The 20,236-nt window shown below is 54.1% G+C and overlaps 1 protein-coding gene across 1 annotated transcript in view; it reads left to right on the top strand.

Annotated features, from left to right (window-relative positions):
* LOC139239039 (calpain-2 catalytic subunit-like) overlaps positions 1 to 5,272 on the top strand; it is a 57,080-nt gene extending 51,808 nt beyond the window's left edge. The window contains exons 18-21 of the mRNA XM_070867544.1: positions 142 to 220; positions 1,907 to 2,023; positions 3,822 to 3,880; positions 5,246 to 5,272. Of these exons, the coding sequence (XP_070723645.1) occupies positions 142 to 220; positions 1,907 to 2,023; positions 3,822 to 3,880; positions 5,246 to 5,272 (282 nt within the window). The remainder of the gene's footprint in view (positions 1 to 141; positions 221 to 1,906; positions 2,024 to 3,821; positions 3,881 to 5,245) is intronic.
* The last annotated feature ends 14,964 nt before the right edge of the window (positions 5,273 to 20,236 follow it).

Genomic DNA, 20,236 nt, shown 5'->3' with positions numbered 1-20,236 from the left:
GTGGGGGATGGTAGGTAGACCATCTCGCGGCGAGTGCGGTGCGAGGGAGAGTGAGATGGACGAGTGTCTGTGGTCACCTGGATGTTGGGGATTATCGGGGGGGCTTGTGTCCAGTTAACGATTCCCGTTTTGTGACTGCAGGGTATTTTCGACGAGTTTGCGGATAAAGATTCCGGCCTCCTCAACTCCATTGACCTGCGGCCAGCGCTGTCTCTGGCGGGTGAGACTGACTGCGCGGTATCGGGCCGTCTCCGGAGATCCCCCTCCGCGTGGCCGGAGCGCCGAGCCTCCGCTGGCCGGCAGACGCGGAGTGACCTCTGTGTCCAGCTCGGGCCGGACACTCCGGACTGCGGAGGTTGGGTGTGGATGTGTGTAGGCCCCCCCCCCCCGCCCTGGTCATTGTCACACCCGAGGCAGCACCGTGAGCTCCCAGCCATCGACACACGATCTCCCCAGCTCGCCCTCCTCCGATTCGGGGCGCGGGGTGGGGGGACGAATCCCGTGTGGGAATAGGAACCGCGGACTGACCGCTCCGGGGAATCCCACTGACCTCGGCCACCTTCTCTGCGGGAGAGTCACCCTGGGGCTCACCGGAGCATCAACACAGCCCTGAGGGAGGGGGCAAGGTCAGAGGGCAGTGGGCTGGGGATAAAGAGCGTTACCCTCGGGAAACTAGAATCCTGGCTTCCTCAGGGCCTGGAGATCTCCCCTCGCCCTGAGCCGAGAGGTATCACTCCTCCCCCTCGACCTTAAGATATCTTCCCTCTCCCAGACCCTACAAGTATCTGCTGTCCACCGAGACCTTAAGGTATCTCCCCACAAGCATTCAAGAACCCCCCCCATCCCCCATCCTTCAAGTCCCCCCCTCCCCCTGAGCCTTCACGTTTCCCCCAACCCCCAGCCTTCACACACCGCCCCCCCCCCCCCGAGCCATCCACGCAACCCCCCCCCCCGAGCGTGCACCCTGCACCCCCCCAAGCCTTCACCCCCCCCCCGAGCCTTCCCCCCCCCCGCCGAGCCTTCACACACCCCCCCGAGCCTTCACCCCCCCCCGAGCCTTCACACACCCCCCCACGAGTCTTCACCCCCCCCCGAGTCTTCACCCCCCCCCGAGTCTTAACCCCACCCCCCCGAGTCTTCACCCCATCCCCCCGAGTCTTCACCCCCCCCCGAGCCTTCACACCCCCCCCCCGAGCCTTCACCCCCCCCCCGAGCCTTCACCCCCCCCCACCGAGCCTTCACACACCCCGCCCCGAGCCTTCACCCCCCCCCCCTCCCGAGCCTTCACATACCCCCCGCCCGAGCCTTCACACACCCCCCCCCCCGAGCCTTCACACACCCCCCCGAGCCTTCACACACCCCCCCGAGCCTTCACACACCCCCCCCCCCCGAGTCTTCACACACCTCCCCCCGAGTCTTCACCCCCCCCCGAGCCTTTACACACCCCCCGGCCCTTCACACACCCCCCCCCCCCTGAGCCTTCACCCCCCCCCCACCGAGCCTTCACACACCCCGCCCCGAGCCTTCACCCCCCCCCCTCCCGAGCCTTCACATACCCCCCGCCCGAGCCTTCACACACCCCCCCCCCTCCCGAGCCTTCACACACCCCCCCGAGCCTTCACACACCCCCCCCCCCCGAGTCTTCACACACCTCCCCCCGAGTCTTCACCCCCCCCCCCGAGCCTTCACACACCCCCCCGCGCCTTCACACAACCCCCCCCCCCGAGTCTTCACACACCTCCCCCCCCCCCCCCGAGTCTTCACGCACCTCCCCCCCCGAGCCTTCACGCCCCCCCCCCACCAAGCCTTCACGTTTCTCCCCCCCAGCGAGCATTGCCCTCTCCAGGCCGGCAGTGCCCCCCCCCACACTCGGTGTATAACGTGGATCTGTTTCTGCCGCTCCCAGGGTTTGAGTTGGATTCCCGGGTTCTCCGCGAGCTTTGGTTACGGCACAGCACCAGCACCAGCACCATCTGCTTCAGTCACTTCACCAGCTGTGTAGCCAAGCTGCAGAAGCTGTTCGGTGAGTAATTTATTCACTTGATATTCCCCCTCTTCCCTCCCCCGCCACCTGCCCTCCAGTTTTCCTCCAGGAATTCTCCTCTGGCCAGCCGCTCAGCGGGGCCATGTGTCACAGACTGCGTTCCTTCAGCGGGCAGCACTCTCGCCTCTGAGTCAGAAGGTCGCGGGTTCAAGTTCCACTCCAGAGACTTGAGCACATAAATCCAGACTGACACTCCCCGTGCAGTGCTGAGGGAGCGCCGCACTGTCGGAGGTGCCGTCTTTCGGATGAGACGTTAAACCGAGGCCCCGTCTGCTCTCTCAGGTGGATGTAAAAGATCCCACGGCACTATTTTGAAGAAGAGCAGGGGAGTTATCCCCGGTGTCCTGGGGCCAATATTTATCCCTCAATCAACATCACAAAAACAGATAATAATAACTTGTATTTATATAGCGCCTTTAATGTAGTAAAACATCCCAAGGTGCTTCACAGACAAACAGATAAATTTGACACCGAGCCACAAAAGGAATTAAGGCAGATGATCAAAAACTTGTTTAAAGAGGTATGTTTTAAGGAGCATCTTAAAGGAGGAAAGAGAGGTAGAGAGGCGGAGAGGTTTAGGGAGGGAGTTCCAGAGCTTGGATCCCAGGCAACAGAAGACACGGCCACCGATGGTGGAGCGATTATAATCAGGGATGCTCAGAAGGGCAGAATTAGAGGAGTCCAGAGATCTCTGGGGGGGTTGTGAGGCTGAGAGAGATTACAGAGATAGGGAGGGGGGCGAGGGCCATGGATGGATTTGTAAACCAGGATGAGAAGTTTGAAATCGAGCTGTTGCTTAACCGGGAGCCAATGTAGATCAGCGAGCACAGGGGGTGATGGGTGAGTGGGACTTGGTGCGAGTTAGGACACGGGGCAGAGAGCACAGGAGGTGATGGGTGAGCGGGACTCGGTGCGAGTTAGGACACGGGGCAGTGAGCACAGTGGGTGATGGGTGAGCGGGATCGGTGCGAGTTAGGACACGGGGCAGTGAGCACAGGGGGTGATGGGTGAGCGGGACTCGGTGCGAGTTAGGACACGGGGCAGCGAGCACAGGGGGTGATGGGTGAGCGGGACTCGGTGCGAGTTAGGTCAGGGGGCAGTGAGCACAGGGGGGTGATGGGTGAGCGGGACTCGGTGCGAGTTAGGACACGGGGCAGCCGAGTTTTGGATCACCTCTAGTTTACGTAGGGTAGAATGTGGGAGGCCGGCCAGGAGTGCATTGGAATAGTCAAGTCTGGAGGTAACAAAGGCATGGATGAGGGTTTCAGCAGCAGAAGAGCTGAGGCAGCGGCAGAGACGGGCGATGTTACGGAGGTGGATAAAGGCGGTTTTAGTTATACCACAGATATGTGGCTGGAAACGGTCAAATATGACACCTAGGTTGCAAACAGTCTTGTCAAATGATCTAGTCATTGTCACATTGCTGTTTGTGGGAGCTTGCTGTACGCAAATTGGCTGCTGCATTTCCCACATTACAACAGTGACTACACTCCAAAAGTACTTCAGTGGCAGTATCGCGCTTTGGGACGTCCTGAGGTTGTGAAGGGCGCTATATAAATGCAAGTCTTTCTTTTTGGCTGGAGATGTTCCCCAGCTTGCCCCGTGTTTAACCGGTGCCTCGGGGTGTGAACCCTTCACTCCAGGGCAATATTTGCTCAGATCCAGCTTTGATACTTTATCAACCGGGCAGCGTCAGTTACTGTGCATTGCACGCACCGCAGGGTATAACCACCGGCATCGAGCTGCCGATAACACTCTCCATTTTGTTTCATTTCAGCCATTTATGAGAGGTTGAAGAGTGAAGGTGACAGCCCAGAGCCCCAGAACATCAACAAGGTGAGTCGCAGCGGGTGATCCTGGGAGAGGTGGGGGAGGGGGGGGCGGGCAGCTGAGGGCCTCGCCCAATGGGGCACAGGGTCACAGTGCAACTGGGGACAGAAGGGTCCATTCTAACTCTGGACAGGTGGGGTCCATTCCAACTGGGGTCAGGGGGGGTCCATTCCAACTGGGGTCAGGGGGGGTCCATTCCAACTGGGGTCAGGGGGAGTCCATTCCAACTGGGGTCAGGGGGGGTCCATTCCAACTGGGGTCAGGGGGGGTCCATTCCAACTGGGGTCAGGGGGGGTCCATTCCAACTGGGGTCAGGGGGGGTCCATTCCAACTGGGGTCAGGGGGAGTCCATTCCAACTGGGGTCAGGGGGGGTCCATTCCAACTGGGGTCAGGGGGGGGGTCCATTCCAACTGGGGTCAGGGGGGGGGTCCATTCCAACTGGGGTCAGGGGGGGTCCATTCCAACTGGGGTCAGGGGGAGTCCATTCCAACTGGGGTCAGGGGGGGTCCATTCCAACTGGGGTCAGGGGGGTCCATTCCAACTGGGGTCAGGGGGAGTCCATTCCAACTGGGGTCAGGGGGGGGGGTCCATTCCAACTGGGGTCAGGGGGGGTCCATTCCAACTGGGGTCAGGGGGAGTCCATTCCAACTGGGGTTAGGGGGGGTCCATTCCAACTGGGGTCAGGGGGGTCCATTCCAACTGGGAATGGGGGGGGGAGTCCATTCCAAATCAGGACAGGGGTGGTCCATTCTAACTGGGGACAGGGGTGGTCCATTCCAAACTGTGGACGGGGTGGTCCATTCCAACTGGGGACAGGGGGGGGGTCCATTCCAACTGGGGTCAGGGGGAGTCCATTCCAACTGGGGTCAGGGGGTGTCCATTCCAACTGGGAATGGGGGGAGTCCATTCCAACTGGGGACAGGGGTGGTCCATTCCAACTGGGGACAGGGGGGGTCCATTCCAACTGGGGGCAGGGGGGAGTCCATTCCAAATCAGGACAGGGGTGGTTCATTCTAACTGGGGACAGGGGTGGTCCATTCCAAACTGTGGACGGGGTGGTCCATTCCAACTGGGGACAGGGGGGGGTCCATTCCAACTGGGGGCAGGGGGGAGTCCATTCCAAATCAGGACAGGGGTGGTCCATTCTAACTGGGGACAGGGGTGGTCCATTCTAACTGGGGATAGGGGTGGTCCATTCCAAACTGTGGACGGGGTGGTCCATTCCAACTGGGGACAGGGGGGAGGTGTGACCATCAAACTGTGGACGGTTGGTGCCAGCCTGGAAGGGGTCTCTGCGCTGGGAAAGTGGGAGAGGAAGGATGTGAGAAGGTGCAGACACTGAGTTTTTCGATTTCTCTCTTTTTCCCCAGTGGCTCCTGCTCTTTATTGGGATCTAACGCCGGGATCCGCCGGGCTGGGGATCGGCCCGAAGTGATCCACCGCGGAATCTCACGGAGCGTCGCGGAACTCAAGCTGTTGCGTAACTCCAAACGCCTGTGTCGGAGTTTTAATTCTGCTTTTTACTTCCAGTTTGCGGCGACTAATATTTGGCCAAGGGTGCTCGGGTATAATCACGGACCCTCGGCCAGGCCGGGGGGGAGACTGTCTGAGGGACACCAGAGCCCCGCACTGCGCTCACTGAGTCATACGGACAATGACGGACATCTGGGCCATCCAGCCTGTCCCACACAATGGCGATACCTTGTGTATCACAACATATACACTCCACCTCACTCCAAACCCTGTGATCTCCTGGGTGAGGCAAAAAAAACAGATAAAAAAATCCCAGGCCAATTTGGGGGGGGGGGGAAATCTGGTAAATTCCTCTCCGACTCATCTAGGCGATCGAAATTCGTCCAGGAGATCGCTCTGACCATAAATCATCTGCAGTACCTACCCTTCTGTAAGAGTTAATCTCCACCGCAGCCAGAAACAAATCCAGCTCTCGCTTGGAGGGACTCAGTGAGTGCATTCGTCACATGAATGTTTCAGAGGCCTACTACTCTCCTGTTTACCTCCTGACCTCTAACCCAGATCTGGCCCAATACAACTTAAATTTGTGCCCCCTGGTCCTGCCTAACCTATTTAACTAAAATAAACTCTCAGCTGGAACACTGTCTATTCCCTACATTATCTTATAAACCGCAGTCAGATTCCCGCTAAGTCTACGCTGCTCTAAGGTAAAGAGTCCCAACTCTTTTAGCCTATCTTGATAACCAAGATGCTTTAGACTTGCAATTAGTCGAGTGGCCCTCTTCTGCGCCCTTTCCAGAGCCTCAATATCACCCACCGTGTGAGGAGACCAAAACTGGACAGTATTCCAAGTGCGGCCTGACTAAGGTCTTGCACACAGACAAAACAGTCTCGCCTCGTTTATACTCGATTGCCCTATGGATACACCCCAACACCCTATTTGATCCAGCTATCACTGCACGATATTGCTCGTGTACCTTTAAGGATGTAGGCACTAGAATGCCCAAATCTCTGTCTATCTCCGCCATCTTTAATGCCTTTCCCTGGAGGGTGTTGAGTGTTTGCCCGGCCCACACCGCGGGAGGTCTAAGTTATGCATTATTTTCCAGTCCCGAGCCCAATCTCCCCACACGTTCAGACCTGCCTGAAGCAGGCGAGCGTCTTCCACAGTTCTGACTCTCGCACAGATCGTGGTATCATTTGCAAATTGTGGTCCCAACCTCAAAATCCAGCTCTTGCTATTGAGGGAGTGCAGCGAAGGTTCACCAGACTGATTCCCGGGATGGCGGGACTGACATATGAGGAGAGGCTGGATCGATTGGGCCTGTATTCACTGGAGTTTAGAAGGGTGAGAGGGGATCTCATAGAAAACATAAAATTCTGATGGGATTGGACAGGTTATATGCAGGAAGAATGTTCCCGGTGTTGGGGAAGTCCAGAACCAGGGGTCACAGTCTAAGGATAAGGGGTAAGCCATTTAGGACCGAGATGAGGAGAAACTTCTTCACTCAGAGAGTTGTTAACCTGTGGAATTCCCTGCCGCAGAGAGTTGTTGAGGCCAGTTCATTGGATGTATTCAAGAGGGAGTTAGATTATTGCCCTTACGGCTAAAGGGATCAAGGGGTATGGAGAGAAAGCAGGAAAGGGGTACTGAGGTGAATGATCAGCCATGATCTTATTGAATGGTGGTGCAGGCTCGAAGGGCGGAATGGCCTACTCCTGCACCTATTTTCTATGTTTCTATGTCATTAATAAAAATGGTAATAGTATGCCCCCCCTCCCCCGTCCAATTCCGGACCGGAGACTCCGATACCGAGCCGTTCCTCAGACTTTCCGTCCCTCAACAGCCTTTGAAAAGCAAGCTTGGTGCTCCATGACCACTGCCGCTGTGGTTTCAACCTCACTCGCTGAGCGAGTGTCACTGCGGGTGTGCGTCTTTCGCCGAGCGGGACACTAGCCGGGTGCAGCGGTGACATCGACTTGGGTGTTAATAATTGTGATGGGTTTATTAATAAAAAAAACATTAAACATTGCACTACGTTTGTGAGCTTGTTCTCTGTTAAGTGTTCCGGGGCTAAGCGGAAGTGTCTGTGTGAGAGTGCAGAGAGCACAGGCCCAGCGAGTGTGCACACGTTAATATCGGGACAACAACTGTGTGTGATGTGGGTCCCCGAGAGTGTGTCACTACTTACAGGGAGTCCCCGGGAGTGCGTTAGCCCAGTGATTGTGTAAATACTGACACACTCCCGGGGACACCCTGCAAATACTGACACACTCCCGGGGACCACCCTGTAAATACTGACACACTCCCGGGGACACCCTGTAAATACTGACACACTCCCGGGGACCACCCTGTAAATACTGACACACTCCCGGGGACCACCCTGTAAATACTGACACACTCCCGGGGACCACCCTGTAAATACTGACACACTCCCGGGGACCACCCTGTAAATACTGACACAGTCCCGGGGACACCCTGTAAATACTGACACACTCCCGGGGACCCTCTGTAAATACTGACACAGTCCCGGGGACACCCTGTAAATACTGACACACTCCCGGGGACACCCTGTAAATACTGACACACTCCCGGGGACACCCTGTAAATACTGACACACTCCCGGGGACACCCTGTAAATACTGACACACTCCCGGGACACCCTGTAAATACTGACACACTCCCGGGGACCACCCAGTAAATACTGACACACTCCCGGGGACCACCCTGTAAATACTGACACACTCCCGGGGACCACCCTGTAAATACTGACACACTCCCGGGGACCACCCTGTAAATACTGACACACTCCCGGGGACCACCCTGTAAATACTGACATACTCCCGGGGACACCCTGTAATAAGTGACACACTCCCGGGGACACCCTGTAAATACTGACACACTCCCGGGGACCACCCTGTAAATACTGACACACTCCCGAGGACACCCTGTAATAACTGGCACACTCCCGGGCACCTCTGGCCATTAAATTCCCTGCAGTACCTACTTTCTGTAAGAGTTAATCTCCGCCGCAGCCAGAGACAAATCCAGCTCTCGCTTGAAGGGATTCAGTGAGTGCATTTGTCACGTGAAATGGCAGCTTGTTCCAGAAGCCTACTGCTCTCTGGGAAAAGAACCACCTCCTGACGTTTAACCCAGATCTGGCCCAATACAACTTAAATTTGTGGCCCCTGGTCCTGCCTAACCTATTTAATTGAAATAAACTCTCAGCTGGAACACTGTCTATTCCCTACATTATCTTATAAATCGCAGTCAGATTCCCGCTAAGTCTACGCTGCTCTAAGGTAAAGAGTCCCAACTCTTTTAGCCTATCTTGATAACCAAGATGCCAAGATGCTTTAGACTTGCAATTAGTCTAGTGGCCCTCTTCTGCGCCCTTTCCAGAGCCTCAATATCACCCACCGTGTGAGGAGACCAAAATTGGACAGTATTCCAAGTGCGGCCTGACTAAGGTCTTGTACACAGACAAAACAGTCTCGCCTCGTCTTATACTCAATTGCCCTATGGATACACCCCAACACCCTATTTGATCCAGCTATCACTGCACGATATTGCTCGTGTACCTTTAAGGATGTAGGCACTAGAATGCCCAAATCTCTGTCTATCTCCACCATCTTTAATGCCTTTCCCTGGAGGGTGTTGAGTGTTTGCCCGGCCCACACTGCAGGAGGTCTAAGTTATGCATTATTTTCCAGTCCCGAGCCCAATCTCCCCACACGTTCAGACCTGCCTGAAGCAGGCGAGCGTCTTCCACAGTTCTGACTCTCGCACAGATCGTGGAATCATTTGCAAATTGTGGTCCCAACCTCAAAATCCAGGTCATTAATAAAAATAGTAATGGTCTGCGCCCCACCGTCCCATTCCGGACTGGAGACTCTGATTCCGAGCCGTTCCTCAGATTTTCCTTCCCTCGATAGCCTTTGAAAAGCAAGCTTGGTGCCCGAGGACCACTGCCGCTGTGGTTTCGACCTCACTCGCTGAGCGAGTGTCGCCATTACTGTCATGTATCTTACATTATTATATATACTGTATCCTAACATGCTATACATGACTGTAATAAGATATGACCTGTAATCATCAGCATACCTTACCATCAGGGGTGCACTTGCAAGAGACAGCTATATAAGGACAGGTCTCAGGCAAGTGCAGCATTCCAGAGCTGTGAAATAAAGGTGCAGGTCCAGAGTGACCTTGACTTCACAACATGCCTCGTGTGAATCTGTACTGAGGGGACAGGACTTTACAGTGGCGACGAGTTACGGGATTACAGAATCCACAGAATGGCGAACAACGGATCAGATGAAAAGTACAATGCGGGAGACAATTGGAAGGACTTTATAGAAAGGCTCCAGCAAAGCTTTGTAACCAAAGACTGGTTAGGCGACGATAAGGCAGACAAGAGAAGAGCCCATCTCTTGACCAGCTGTGGCTCGAAAACATACGCTTTAATGAAGGATCTGTTGGCACCCGAGAAACCAGCAAGCAAGTCATTTGAAGAATTGAGCACACTGGTAAGAGACCACCTGAAGCCAGCGAGCAGCCTACATATGGCCAGACACAGGTTCTACAACTACAGACACTGTGTGGGCCAGAGCATACCCGACTTCGTGGCGGAACTTCGGAGGTTGGCTAGTTTATGTGAGTTCTCCGATGAACTGAGGAGAGAAATGCTGAGAGACTTTTTCATTGAAGGAATAGGCCACGCAGGCATATTCCAAAAGCTCATAGAGACCAAGAACCTGACCTTAGAGGCAGCAGCACATTCTTGGTAGGGGAAGAAGAAACGAGGTTGATTTATAATGCAGGTACGACAACTAACGAAATATCGGAAGAAGAAGTTCAGTAAACAAGCTGCTACCCCACACACAGACAAAACCGGGCGAACAGGCTCTCGACAGCAGGCAGAAGCCATCAAGCTGCTACCCCGACACACAGACAAAACCAGGAGAACAGGCTCTCGACAGCAGGCAGAAGCCATCAAGGGCCACAGGAACGGCCGTTCACACCTCATCAACCCACAATGCGAGCAATCAACTACAAACTGAGAGAAGCTCAAGAGAGATCAGCCAGACGCAGCTCATTCTTTGGGAACTCTTTGAACAATGGAACAGGTCTGTGCTAGAGGTGTGGGGGTGGGCACTCGTCAAGGGGATGTCAATTTCAGCAGGCTGTTTGCAGAAATTGTGAATATACAGGGCATTTGGCCCGCATGTGCAAAAAAACGGCAGCTCAGCTGGTATACGAATCGGATGGGTCGGAAAGCGGACCAGAAGACGGTGGGGACAGTACCCGGGACACCGATGTACAGCGGGTCAACACGATCAATGGCCGCTGCTCCTACAACAGGACGCCTCCTATAATGATGAGGGTCCGACTCAACGGGATATCTGTTAACATGGAGCTGGATACGGGAGCGAGTCAATCTCTCATGGGCGCTCAACAATTTGAACAACTGTGGCCGCATATAAGAGACAGACCAAAACTCACAAGGGTCGACACCAAACTAAGGACCTATACCAAATAAATCGTCCCAGTCCTCGGCAGCGCCATGCTCTCTGTCATACACAAAGGGACAGTGAACCGACTTCCCCTGTGGATTGTCCCCGGAGACCCCCCCAGCACTTCTGGGGAGAAGCTGGCTGGCAAAACTAAACTGGAAATGGGATGATGTCCATGTCATGTCATTAGAGGAACGGACCTCCTGCTCAACAGTTATAAAACGATTTGAACTCTCTTTCAGCCAGGTGTGGGCACTTTCAAAGGGGCCAAAGTCAAAATCTACATCACACAGGATGCTAGACCGGTCCATCACAAGGCCAGAGCTGTACCCTATGTGATGAGGGAAAAGATTGAACACGAACTAGACAGGCTTCTGCGGGAAGGCATTATATCACCTGTGGAATTTAGCGACTGGGCAAGTCCCATCATCCCAGTCATGAAGCCTGATGGATCCGTACGAATCTGTGGGGACTACAAATCTACCATAAACAGAGTCTCCCTGCAGGACCAATACCCGCTGCCCAGAGCGGAGGACTTATTTGCCACATTGGCTGGAGGTAAACTTTTCTCAAAATTAGACCTCACATCTGCGTATATGACGCAAGAATTGACCGAGGAATCCAAGCTACTCACCACCATCAAAACACATCGAGGCCTTTTCATGTACAATCGATGCCCATTCGGCATCAGGTCGGCAGCTGCCATATTCCAGCGCAACATGGAGAGTCTGCTCAAGTCCATCCCGGGGACAGTTGTATTTCAAGACGACATACTTATCACGGGCAGGGACACCGACTCCCATCTCCGTAATTTGGAGGAAGTACTAAAGCGGTTGGATCGGATAGGCCTACGAGTCAAGAAATCCAAGTGCCTGTTTCTCGCACCCGAGGTTGAATATTTGGGCAGAAGGATTGCCGCTGATGGAATCCGCCCAACAGAGTCCAAAACAGAAGCAATTCGCCTGGCACCCAGGCCCCGGAATGTCTCAGAACTGCGCGCCTTTCTCGGGCTACTCAATTACTTTGGGAACTTTATGCAGAACTTAAGCACGCTGCTGGAGCCTCTCCATGTGCTACTCAGGAAGGGGTGCAATTGGTTTTGGGGGGACGCCCAGGAACGCGCCTTCAATAAGGCACGCAACCTTCTGTGTTCCAACAGTGTTTTCACTTTCTTTGACCCAGGTAAAAAGCTAGTTCTCACATGCGATGCATCAGCGTATGGGGTCAGGTGCGTTTTGCAACATGTCAACAGTGCGGGCAAATTACAACCCATAGCTTATGCCTCCAGGTCCCTTTCGCGGGCGGAGCGCGGGTACGGAATGGTAGAGAAGGAGGCGCTCGTGTGCATGTACGGTGTCAAAAAGATGCACCAATAACTTTTTGGGGCCAAGTTCACATTAGAAACTGACCACAAACCCCTCACGTCCCCCTATCCGAGAGCAAGGCAATAAACACCAAAGCCTCGGCGCGAATTCAACGGTGGGCACTCATGCTGGCGTCCTACGACTACACAATAAGGCACAGACCAGGCACAGACAACTGTGCCGACGCGCTCAGCAGGCTACCCCTGGCGACCACGGAAGGGTCTGACGAACAGGACTATGAGATAGTCATGGCAATCAATGCCTTTGAGTCCACAGGTTCGCCCATGACGGCTCGCTAAATCAGAGCCTGGACGACCAGCGACCCCACGTTATCCTGAGTAAAAAGGTGTGTCCTAACCGGTGACTGGGCAGAGGCTCGCGATGCCTGCCCCGAGGAATTAAAACCCTTTCACAGGCGCATGCATGAGCTATCACTACAAGCAGACTGCCTGATGTGGGGCAGCCGAGTAGTCATGCCTCTGCGAGGCAGAGAGGCATTTGTCCGGGAGCTCCACCGCGAGCACCCGGGGATCATTCTCATGAAGGCCATAGCCAGATCCCACGTCTGGTGGCATGGTATTGACACGGACTTGGAGCTCTGCGTCCGAAGATGCACCATTTGTACCCAACTCAGCAATGCCCCCAGGGAGGCCCCCCTGAGCCCCTGGCCCGGGCCCACCAAACCGTGGTCGCGGGTGCGCATAGACTATGCGGGCCCATTCATGGGCAAAATGTTCCTCGTAGTTGTAGATGCATTTTCAAAGTGGATCGAATGCACCATTTTAAACTCGAGCACAACCTCCACCACTGTGGAGAGCCTCGCAACCATGTTTGCAACGCACGGAATCCGTGACATATTGGTCAGTGACAATGGTCCGTGCTTCACCAGCGCAGAATTCCAAGACTTTATAATTGACCACAGCATAAATCACGTCAAGACGGCACCGTTCAAGCCGGCGTCCAATGGCCAGGCAGAGAGAGCAGTGCAAATCATTAAACAAGACATGCTTAAAATCCAAGGTCCCACGCTGCAGGGTCGCCTGTCGCGACTGCTGCTGGCATACAGGTCTTGTCCGCACTCGTTGACTGGGATCCGCCCCGCGCAACTGTTGATGAAAAGGACTTTAAAAACAAGGCTCTCATTAATCCTCCCAGACATGCACGAAATCGTTGAGATAAAGCGTCGTAAGCTGACTGAGTACCATGACAGAAATTCGAGGGGGAGATGGAATGAGATAGGGGACAAAGTGTTTGTATTAAACTATGGCAGGGGTCCCAAATGGCTTGCAGGGACAGTAACGGGAGAGGAAGGGAACAGGCTACTGGTAGTACAAATGGACAATGGCAAAACCTGCCGGAGGCATGTAGACCAAGTCAAAAGCAGATTTACCAACAACACTGCGGAACCAGAGACAGACTACAATGTGGAACTCGCACCACACCTGGTGGACAGACGGAGGGAACAACCTGAGGAAAGGGCAATCCCAACAGACAGCCCAGGCGAGTCAGGAACAATCACACCAATCGAAACAGACAGCCCAGGCGAGATACCAGCAACCACACCCAAAGAAAAACAGGCACCAAGGCAAACAACTGAACCACAACTCAGACGCTCCACGCGAGAGCGTAGACCACCTGAGAGACTGAACCTATAAAGACAATAAGACCTTGGGGGAGGGTGATGTCATGTATCTTACATTATTATATATAACTGTATCCTAACATGCTCTACATGACTGTAATAAGATATGACCTGTAACCACCAGCATACCTTACCACCAGGGGTGCACTTGCAAGAGACAGCTATATAAGGACAGGTCTCAGGCAAGTGCAGCATTCCAGAACTGTGAAATAAAGGTGCAGGTCCAGAGTGACCTTGACTTCACTACATGTCTCGTGTGAATCTGTACTGAGGGGACAGCACTTTACATGGGCGTGCCTCTGTTGCCAAGCGGAACACTTGCCGGGTGCAGCAGTGACACCGACAATGGGTGTAAATAATTGTGATGGGTTTATTAATAAAAAAACATTAAATATCGCACTGCATTTGTGAGTTTGTTCTCTGTAAAGTGTTTGGGGGCTTGGCAGAAGTGTCTGTGTGAGAGTGCAGAGAGCACAGGCCCAGTGATTGTGTAAATACTGACACACTCCTGAGGACCCTCTGTAAATACTGACACACTCCCCGGGACCCCCTGTAAATACTGACACACTCCCCGGGACCCCCTGTAAATACTGACACACTCCTGGGAATCCTCTGTAAATACTGACACACTCCCGGGGACACTCTGTAAATACTGACACACTCCCAGGGACACCCTGTAAATACTGACACACTCCCGGGGACACCCTGTAAATACTGACATACAACCCGGGGACCCCCTGTAAATACTGACACACTGCCGGGGACACCCTGTAAATACTGACACACTCCCGGGAATCCCCTGTAAATACTGACACACTCCCGGGGACCCCCTGTAAATACTGACACACTCCCGGGGACCCCCTGTAAATACTGACACACTCCCGGGGACCCCCTGTAAATACTGACACACTCCCGGGGACTCCCTGTAAATACTGACATACTCCTGGGGACCACCTGTAAATACTGACACACTCCCGGGGACCCCCTGTAAATACTGACACACTCCCGGGGACCACCTGTAAATACTGACACACTCCCGGGGACACCCTGTAAATACTGACACACTCCTGGGAATCCTCTGTAAATACTGACACACTCCTAGGGACTCCCCTGTAAATACTGACACACTCCCGGGGACACCCTGTAAATACTGACACACTCCCGGGGACACCCTGTAAATACTGACACACTCCCGGGGTTACCCTGTAAATACTGACACACTCCCGGGAAACCCTGTAAATACTGACACACTCCCGGGACACCCTGTAAATACTGACACACTCCCCGGGGACCCCCTGTAAATACTGACACACTCCCGGGGACACCCTGTAAATACTGACACACTCCCGGGACACCTTGTAAATACTGACACACTCCCGGGAACCCCCTGTAAATACTGACACACTCCCGGGGACCCCCTGTAAATACTGACACACTTCTGGGAACCCCCTGTAAATACTGACACACTCCCGGGAACCCCCTGTAAATACTGACACACTCCTGGGGACACCCTGTAAATACTGACATACTCCCGGGGACACCCTGTAAATACTGACACACGCCCGGGGACCCCCTGTAAATACCGACACACTCCCGGGGACACCCTGTAAATACTGACACACTCCCGGGGACCCCCTGTAAATACTGACACACTCCGGGGTCACCCTGTAAATACTGACACACTCCCGGGGACACCCTGTAAATACTGACACACTCCCGGGGACACCCTGTAAATACTGACACACTCCCGGGGACCCCCTGTAAATACTGACACACTCTGGGGTCACCCTGTAAATACTGACACACTCCCGGGGACCCCCTGTAAATACTGACATACTCCCGGGGACACCCTGTAAATACTGACACACTCCCAGGGACCCCCTGTAAATACTGACACACTCCGGGGTCACCCTGTAAATACTGACACACTCCCGGGGACACCCTGTAATTATTGACAGACTCCCGGGGACACCCTGTAAATACTGACACACTCCGGGGTCACCCTGTAAATACTGACACACTCCCGGGGACCCCCTGTAAATACTGACACACTCCCGGGGACACCCTGTAAATACCGACACACTCCCGGGGACACCCTGTAAATACTGACACACTCCCGGGGACCCCCTGTAAATACTGACACACTCCGGGGTCACCCTGTAAATACTGACACACTCCCGGGGACACCCTGTAAATACTGACACACTCCCGGGGACACCCTGTAAATACTGACACACTCGCGGGGACCCCCTGTAAATACTGACATACTCCCGGGGACACCCTGTAAATACTGACACACTCCCAGGGACCCCCTGTAAATACTGACACACTCCCGGGGACCCCCTGTAAATACTGACACACTCCGGGGTCACCCTGTAAATACTGACACACTCCCGGGGACACCCTGTAATTATTGACAGACTCACAGTGACTATAAGACCCCGTGGCACTATTTCAAAGAGGAGCAGGGGGAGTTCTCCCCGGTGTCCTGGCTGATGTCTATCCCTTGGTTAGGCGATAAATGAAGCAAACCTCGAACGGTGGGGGCAGAATGATGGCTGGGGCAGTGGGAGTGACCCGTCAGCCAGGACTGACACACGGCCCACGGCTCAGGCGAGTCTAACCTTGTGTCGAAGCTCTCAGGACAAACAGGAAGCGCTCTCGCATCGATCGCTGCTCTGACGATTGTGTTTCCTGCCATTGTCGGCTTTGTGTCCACAACACTCTGAATCCTAGGCAACGACTCGAAGGCTGTACGCTCGCTCACACGTGACACGTGTCACCCACCGAGGGGTGATTGGAGCTCCCATCGCTCAGGACTTGCTACACAAACAGCTTGCATTTATATAGCGCCTTTAACATAGTGAAACATCCCAAGGTGCTTCACAGGAGTGTTACGCGATAAAAATTTGTCACTGAGCTGCATAAGGAGGAATTAGCACAGGTGACCAAAAGCTTGGTCAAAGAGGTAGGTTTTAAGGAGCGTCTTGCAGGAGGAAAGAGAGGTAGAGAGGTGGAGAGGTTTAGGCAGGGAGTTCCAGAGCTTGGGGCCCAGGCAACAGAAGGCACGGCCACCGATGGTGGAGCGATTATAATCAGGGATGCTCAGGAGGGCAGAATTAGAGGAGCGCCGACATCTCGGGGGGGGGGGGTTGTGGGGCTGGAGGAGATTACAGAGATAGGGAGGGGGCGAGGGCCATGGAGGGATTTGAAAACGAGGAGAATTTTGAAATCGAGGCGTTGGTTAAAGAAAGATTTGCATTTATATGGTGCCTCTCATGACCTTAGGATGTCCCAGAGCGCACTACTTTAAGTACTTTTTGGAGCGTAGTCACTGTTGCAATGTGGGAAACACGGCAGCCAATCTGCGCACAGCAAGCTCCCACAGACAGCACATGTGATTAAAGCAGGAGCGATAGAGAGAGAGGCAGAGAGGTGGAGCAGTTGCAGGAAGGGGTTCCAGCGCTCAGGGTCACCGATGGGGGCAGTGAGGAACGACAGGGCCTGAAGCCAGAATTCAGCGAAGCAGAGAAAATTACAGCACGGAAGGAGGTCATTTTGGCCCATCGTGCCCGTACCGGCCGACAAAGAGCTACCCAGCCTAATCCTACTTTCTGTAGCCCTGTAGGTTACGGCACTTCAAGTGCACATCCAAGTACTTTTCGAATGTGGTGAGGGTTTCTGTCAGATTGAAGGTTCACCAGACTGATTCCTGGGTTGTCCTATGAGGAGAGATTGTGTAGAATGGGCCTATACTCTCTGGAGTTTAGAAGAATGAGAGGTGATCTCATTGAAATATATTAAGATTCCGAGGGGGATCGACAGGGTAGATGCTGAGAGGTTGTTTCCCCCGGGCTGGAGTGTCTCGAACCAGGGGTCACAGTCTCAGGATAAGGGGTCGGCCATTTAGGACTGAGATGAGGAGGAATTTCTTCACTCAGAGGGTGGTGAATCTGTGGAATTCTCTACCCCAGAGGGCTGAGTATATTCAAGGCTGAGATTGATAGATTTTTGGACTCGAGGGGAATCGAGGGATATGGAGATCAGGCGGGAAAGTTGAGGTCGAAGATCAGCCGTGATCTCATTGAATGGCGGAGCAGGCTCGAGGGGCTGAATGGCCGACTCCTGTTCCTAATTCTTATGTCCTTATGAGGTGTGGGGCAGCTAGGCTTCTCCTGCCCGTCAATGTCATATGTTTGGATGATCTCATTCAAAGGGCTATTCCTCGCGAGTTAGCCGGGTGAGCGCCAGGGGGTTATTCAACTGTGACAGGAAGCACGGTTGGTTCCAATTGACTGTGCTTTATCCCGACAGCCAGGTGGATGTACTTTCAGCAGGGGTCGCTACCTAACGTGGAGATATGTGGGCCAAGTGCAGCCCCGAGCTCCCACCCCGGCTGTGGCGGGTCATTCGGGCTCAGCGCTACGTTGAACTGTCCGCCACTCATTCAGCGTGGTCTGTCCATGACAACCCCACACTTCCCAGGGAAGGGCAGACCGAATGGAACCCGTCACCAGCTGTCACTAAAGGATTGGTGCAAAGGGTATCTGTGCCGGTGGGTAAGGGGGAGTCTGGACAGCCGTTAAAGGATGGACGGTACATGTGAAATCTGTGTGAATGTGTTTGGCAGGCTTCTCGCCCATGTGTCGCCAGATGGATTACTGCAGTTACTCACTGTAAACACCAGAGGGAGCAGGTTACCAACCAGCAACTTGACAGAACTCGAGCGACAGTATCAGACAACGTTCAATCTCGACAGGGCATCGAGCAACCCAAATGAGCAGCCCAAAGTAGTCAGATGTTGCTGAGGAGGCGGACAGATATTGTTCACAACTGCTCCTGAGCAAAAGGCATAAAAGAGAAGTCCGACTCTAATGGCAGAACGAGGAAGGGAGGCAAACAGAGCATTTGAGGCAGACTGTGACATAATTATGGGTTCTGACATCATCGCTGCCTGTGAGGTCACTGCGGGCTCTGACATTATCACTGCCTGTGAGGTCACTGCGGGCTCTGACATCATCGCTGCCTGTGAGGTCACCGCGGGCTCTGACATCATCACTGCCTGTGAGGTCATTGCGCGCCCTGACATAATCGCTGACTGTGAGGTCACTGTGGGCCCTGACATCATCGCTGCCTGTGAGGTCACCGCGCGCCCTGACATCATCGCTGCCTGTGAGGTCACCGCGCGCCCTGACATCATCGCAACCTGTGAGGTGACTGCGCGGCCTGACATCATCGCTGCCTGTGAGGTCACCGCGGGCTCTGACATCATCACTGCCTGTGAGGTCATTGCGCGCCCTGACATAATCGCTGACTATGAGGTCACTGCGGGCCCTGACATCATCGCCTACTGTGAGCCGACAGCACTCCCTGACATCATCGCTGGCTGTGACGTCACCGCGGGCTCTGACATCATCGTTCTGTGTGAGACCACAGCACTCCCTGACATCATCGCTGCCTGTGAGGTCACTGTGGACTCTGACATCATCGCTGCCTGTGAGGTCACTGCGGGCCCTGACATCATCGCCTACTGTGAGCCGACAGCACTCCCTGACATCATCGCTGCCTGTGAGGTCACTGTGGGCTCTGACATCATCGCTCTCTGAGATCGTTGCGGGTACTGACATCATCACTCCATGTGAGGTCACTACATGACCTGACATCATCGCTCTCTGAGATCATTGCGGGTACTGACATCATCACTCCATGTGAGGTCACTACATGACCTGACATCATCGCACTCTGTGAGGTCACCGTGGACTCTGACATCATCGTAATCTGTGAGGTCACTGTGGAGGCAGACACTATCACTGTCTGTGTTATCATTGCCGGTCTGATAGCTTTACGTTGTATGATGTCACTGCCGGTCTGATAGTTTCATGTTCTGATGTCACTGCTGAGGAACTTTCACCTCTATCCAGTCTGGCTCCTGTGACTGATAATGTATCTGGGACATTAAAATAAAACTGGCTCTGCTCATGAAAGAATTGCAAAGGTGTTTATGCAGCGACAGCGACTGGGTTGGTGCCATGGGGGAAAGTTGAGACTTATGATAGAGGGGAAATAGAGACTAAATGAGGAATAAACAGTGGGAATATAAACTGTTCACGTGAGCCCATTGGGGCCAGGAGTTGCGCCACTCCGTTCTTTTGCCAGCTGCTGGTGGGTCCCACCGCGGCCGCCATTTTCGTCCTTACCATCCCGAACAAAATGGCGGCATTGTGACGTCAATCGGCATGCAACGCCTACTTAACATCACAAGTGCGAACTACGACCCTGGTGCTGGATCCAGCGCTGGGTCCTAAACACAAGCACGTCATGCAAGCAGTCTGACAGTAGCGATGTCTGCACCTCTTAAAGGG

Source organism: Pristiophorus japonicus, chromosome 26, assembly GCF_044704955.1.
Source record: "Pristiophorus japonicus isolate sPriJap1 chromosome 26, sPriJap1.hap1, whole genome shotgun sequence".
NCBI classification, from domain to species: domain Eukaryota; kingdom Metazoa; phylum Chordata; class Chondrichthyes; family Pristiophoridae; genus Pristiophorus; species Pristiophorus japonicus.
The sequence above is the reverse complement of the archived record's forward strand: the minus strand, read 5'-3'. Positions and strand labels throughout refer to the sequence as shown.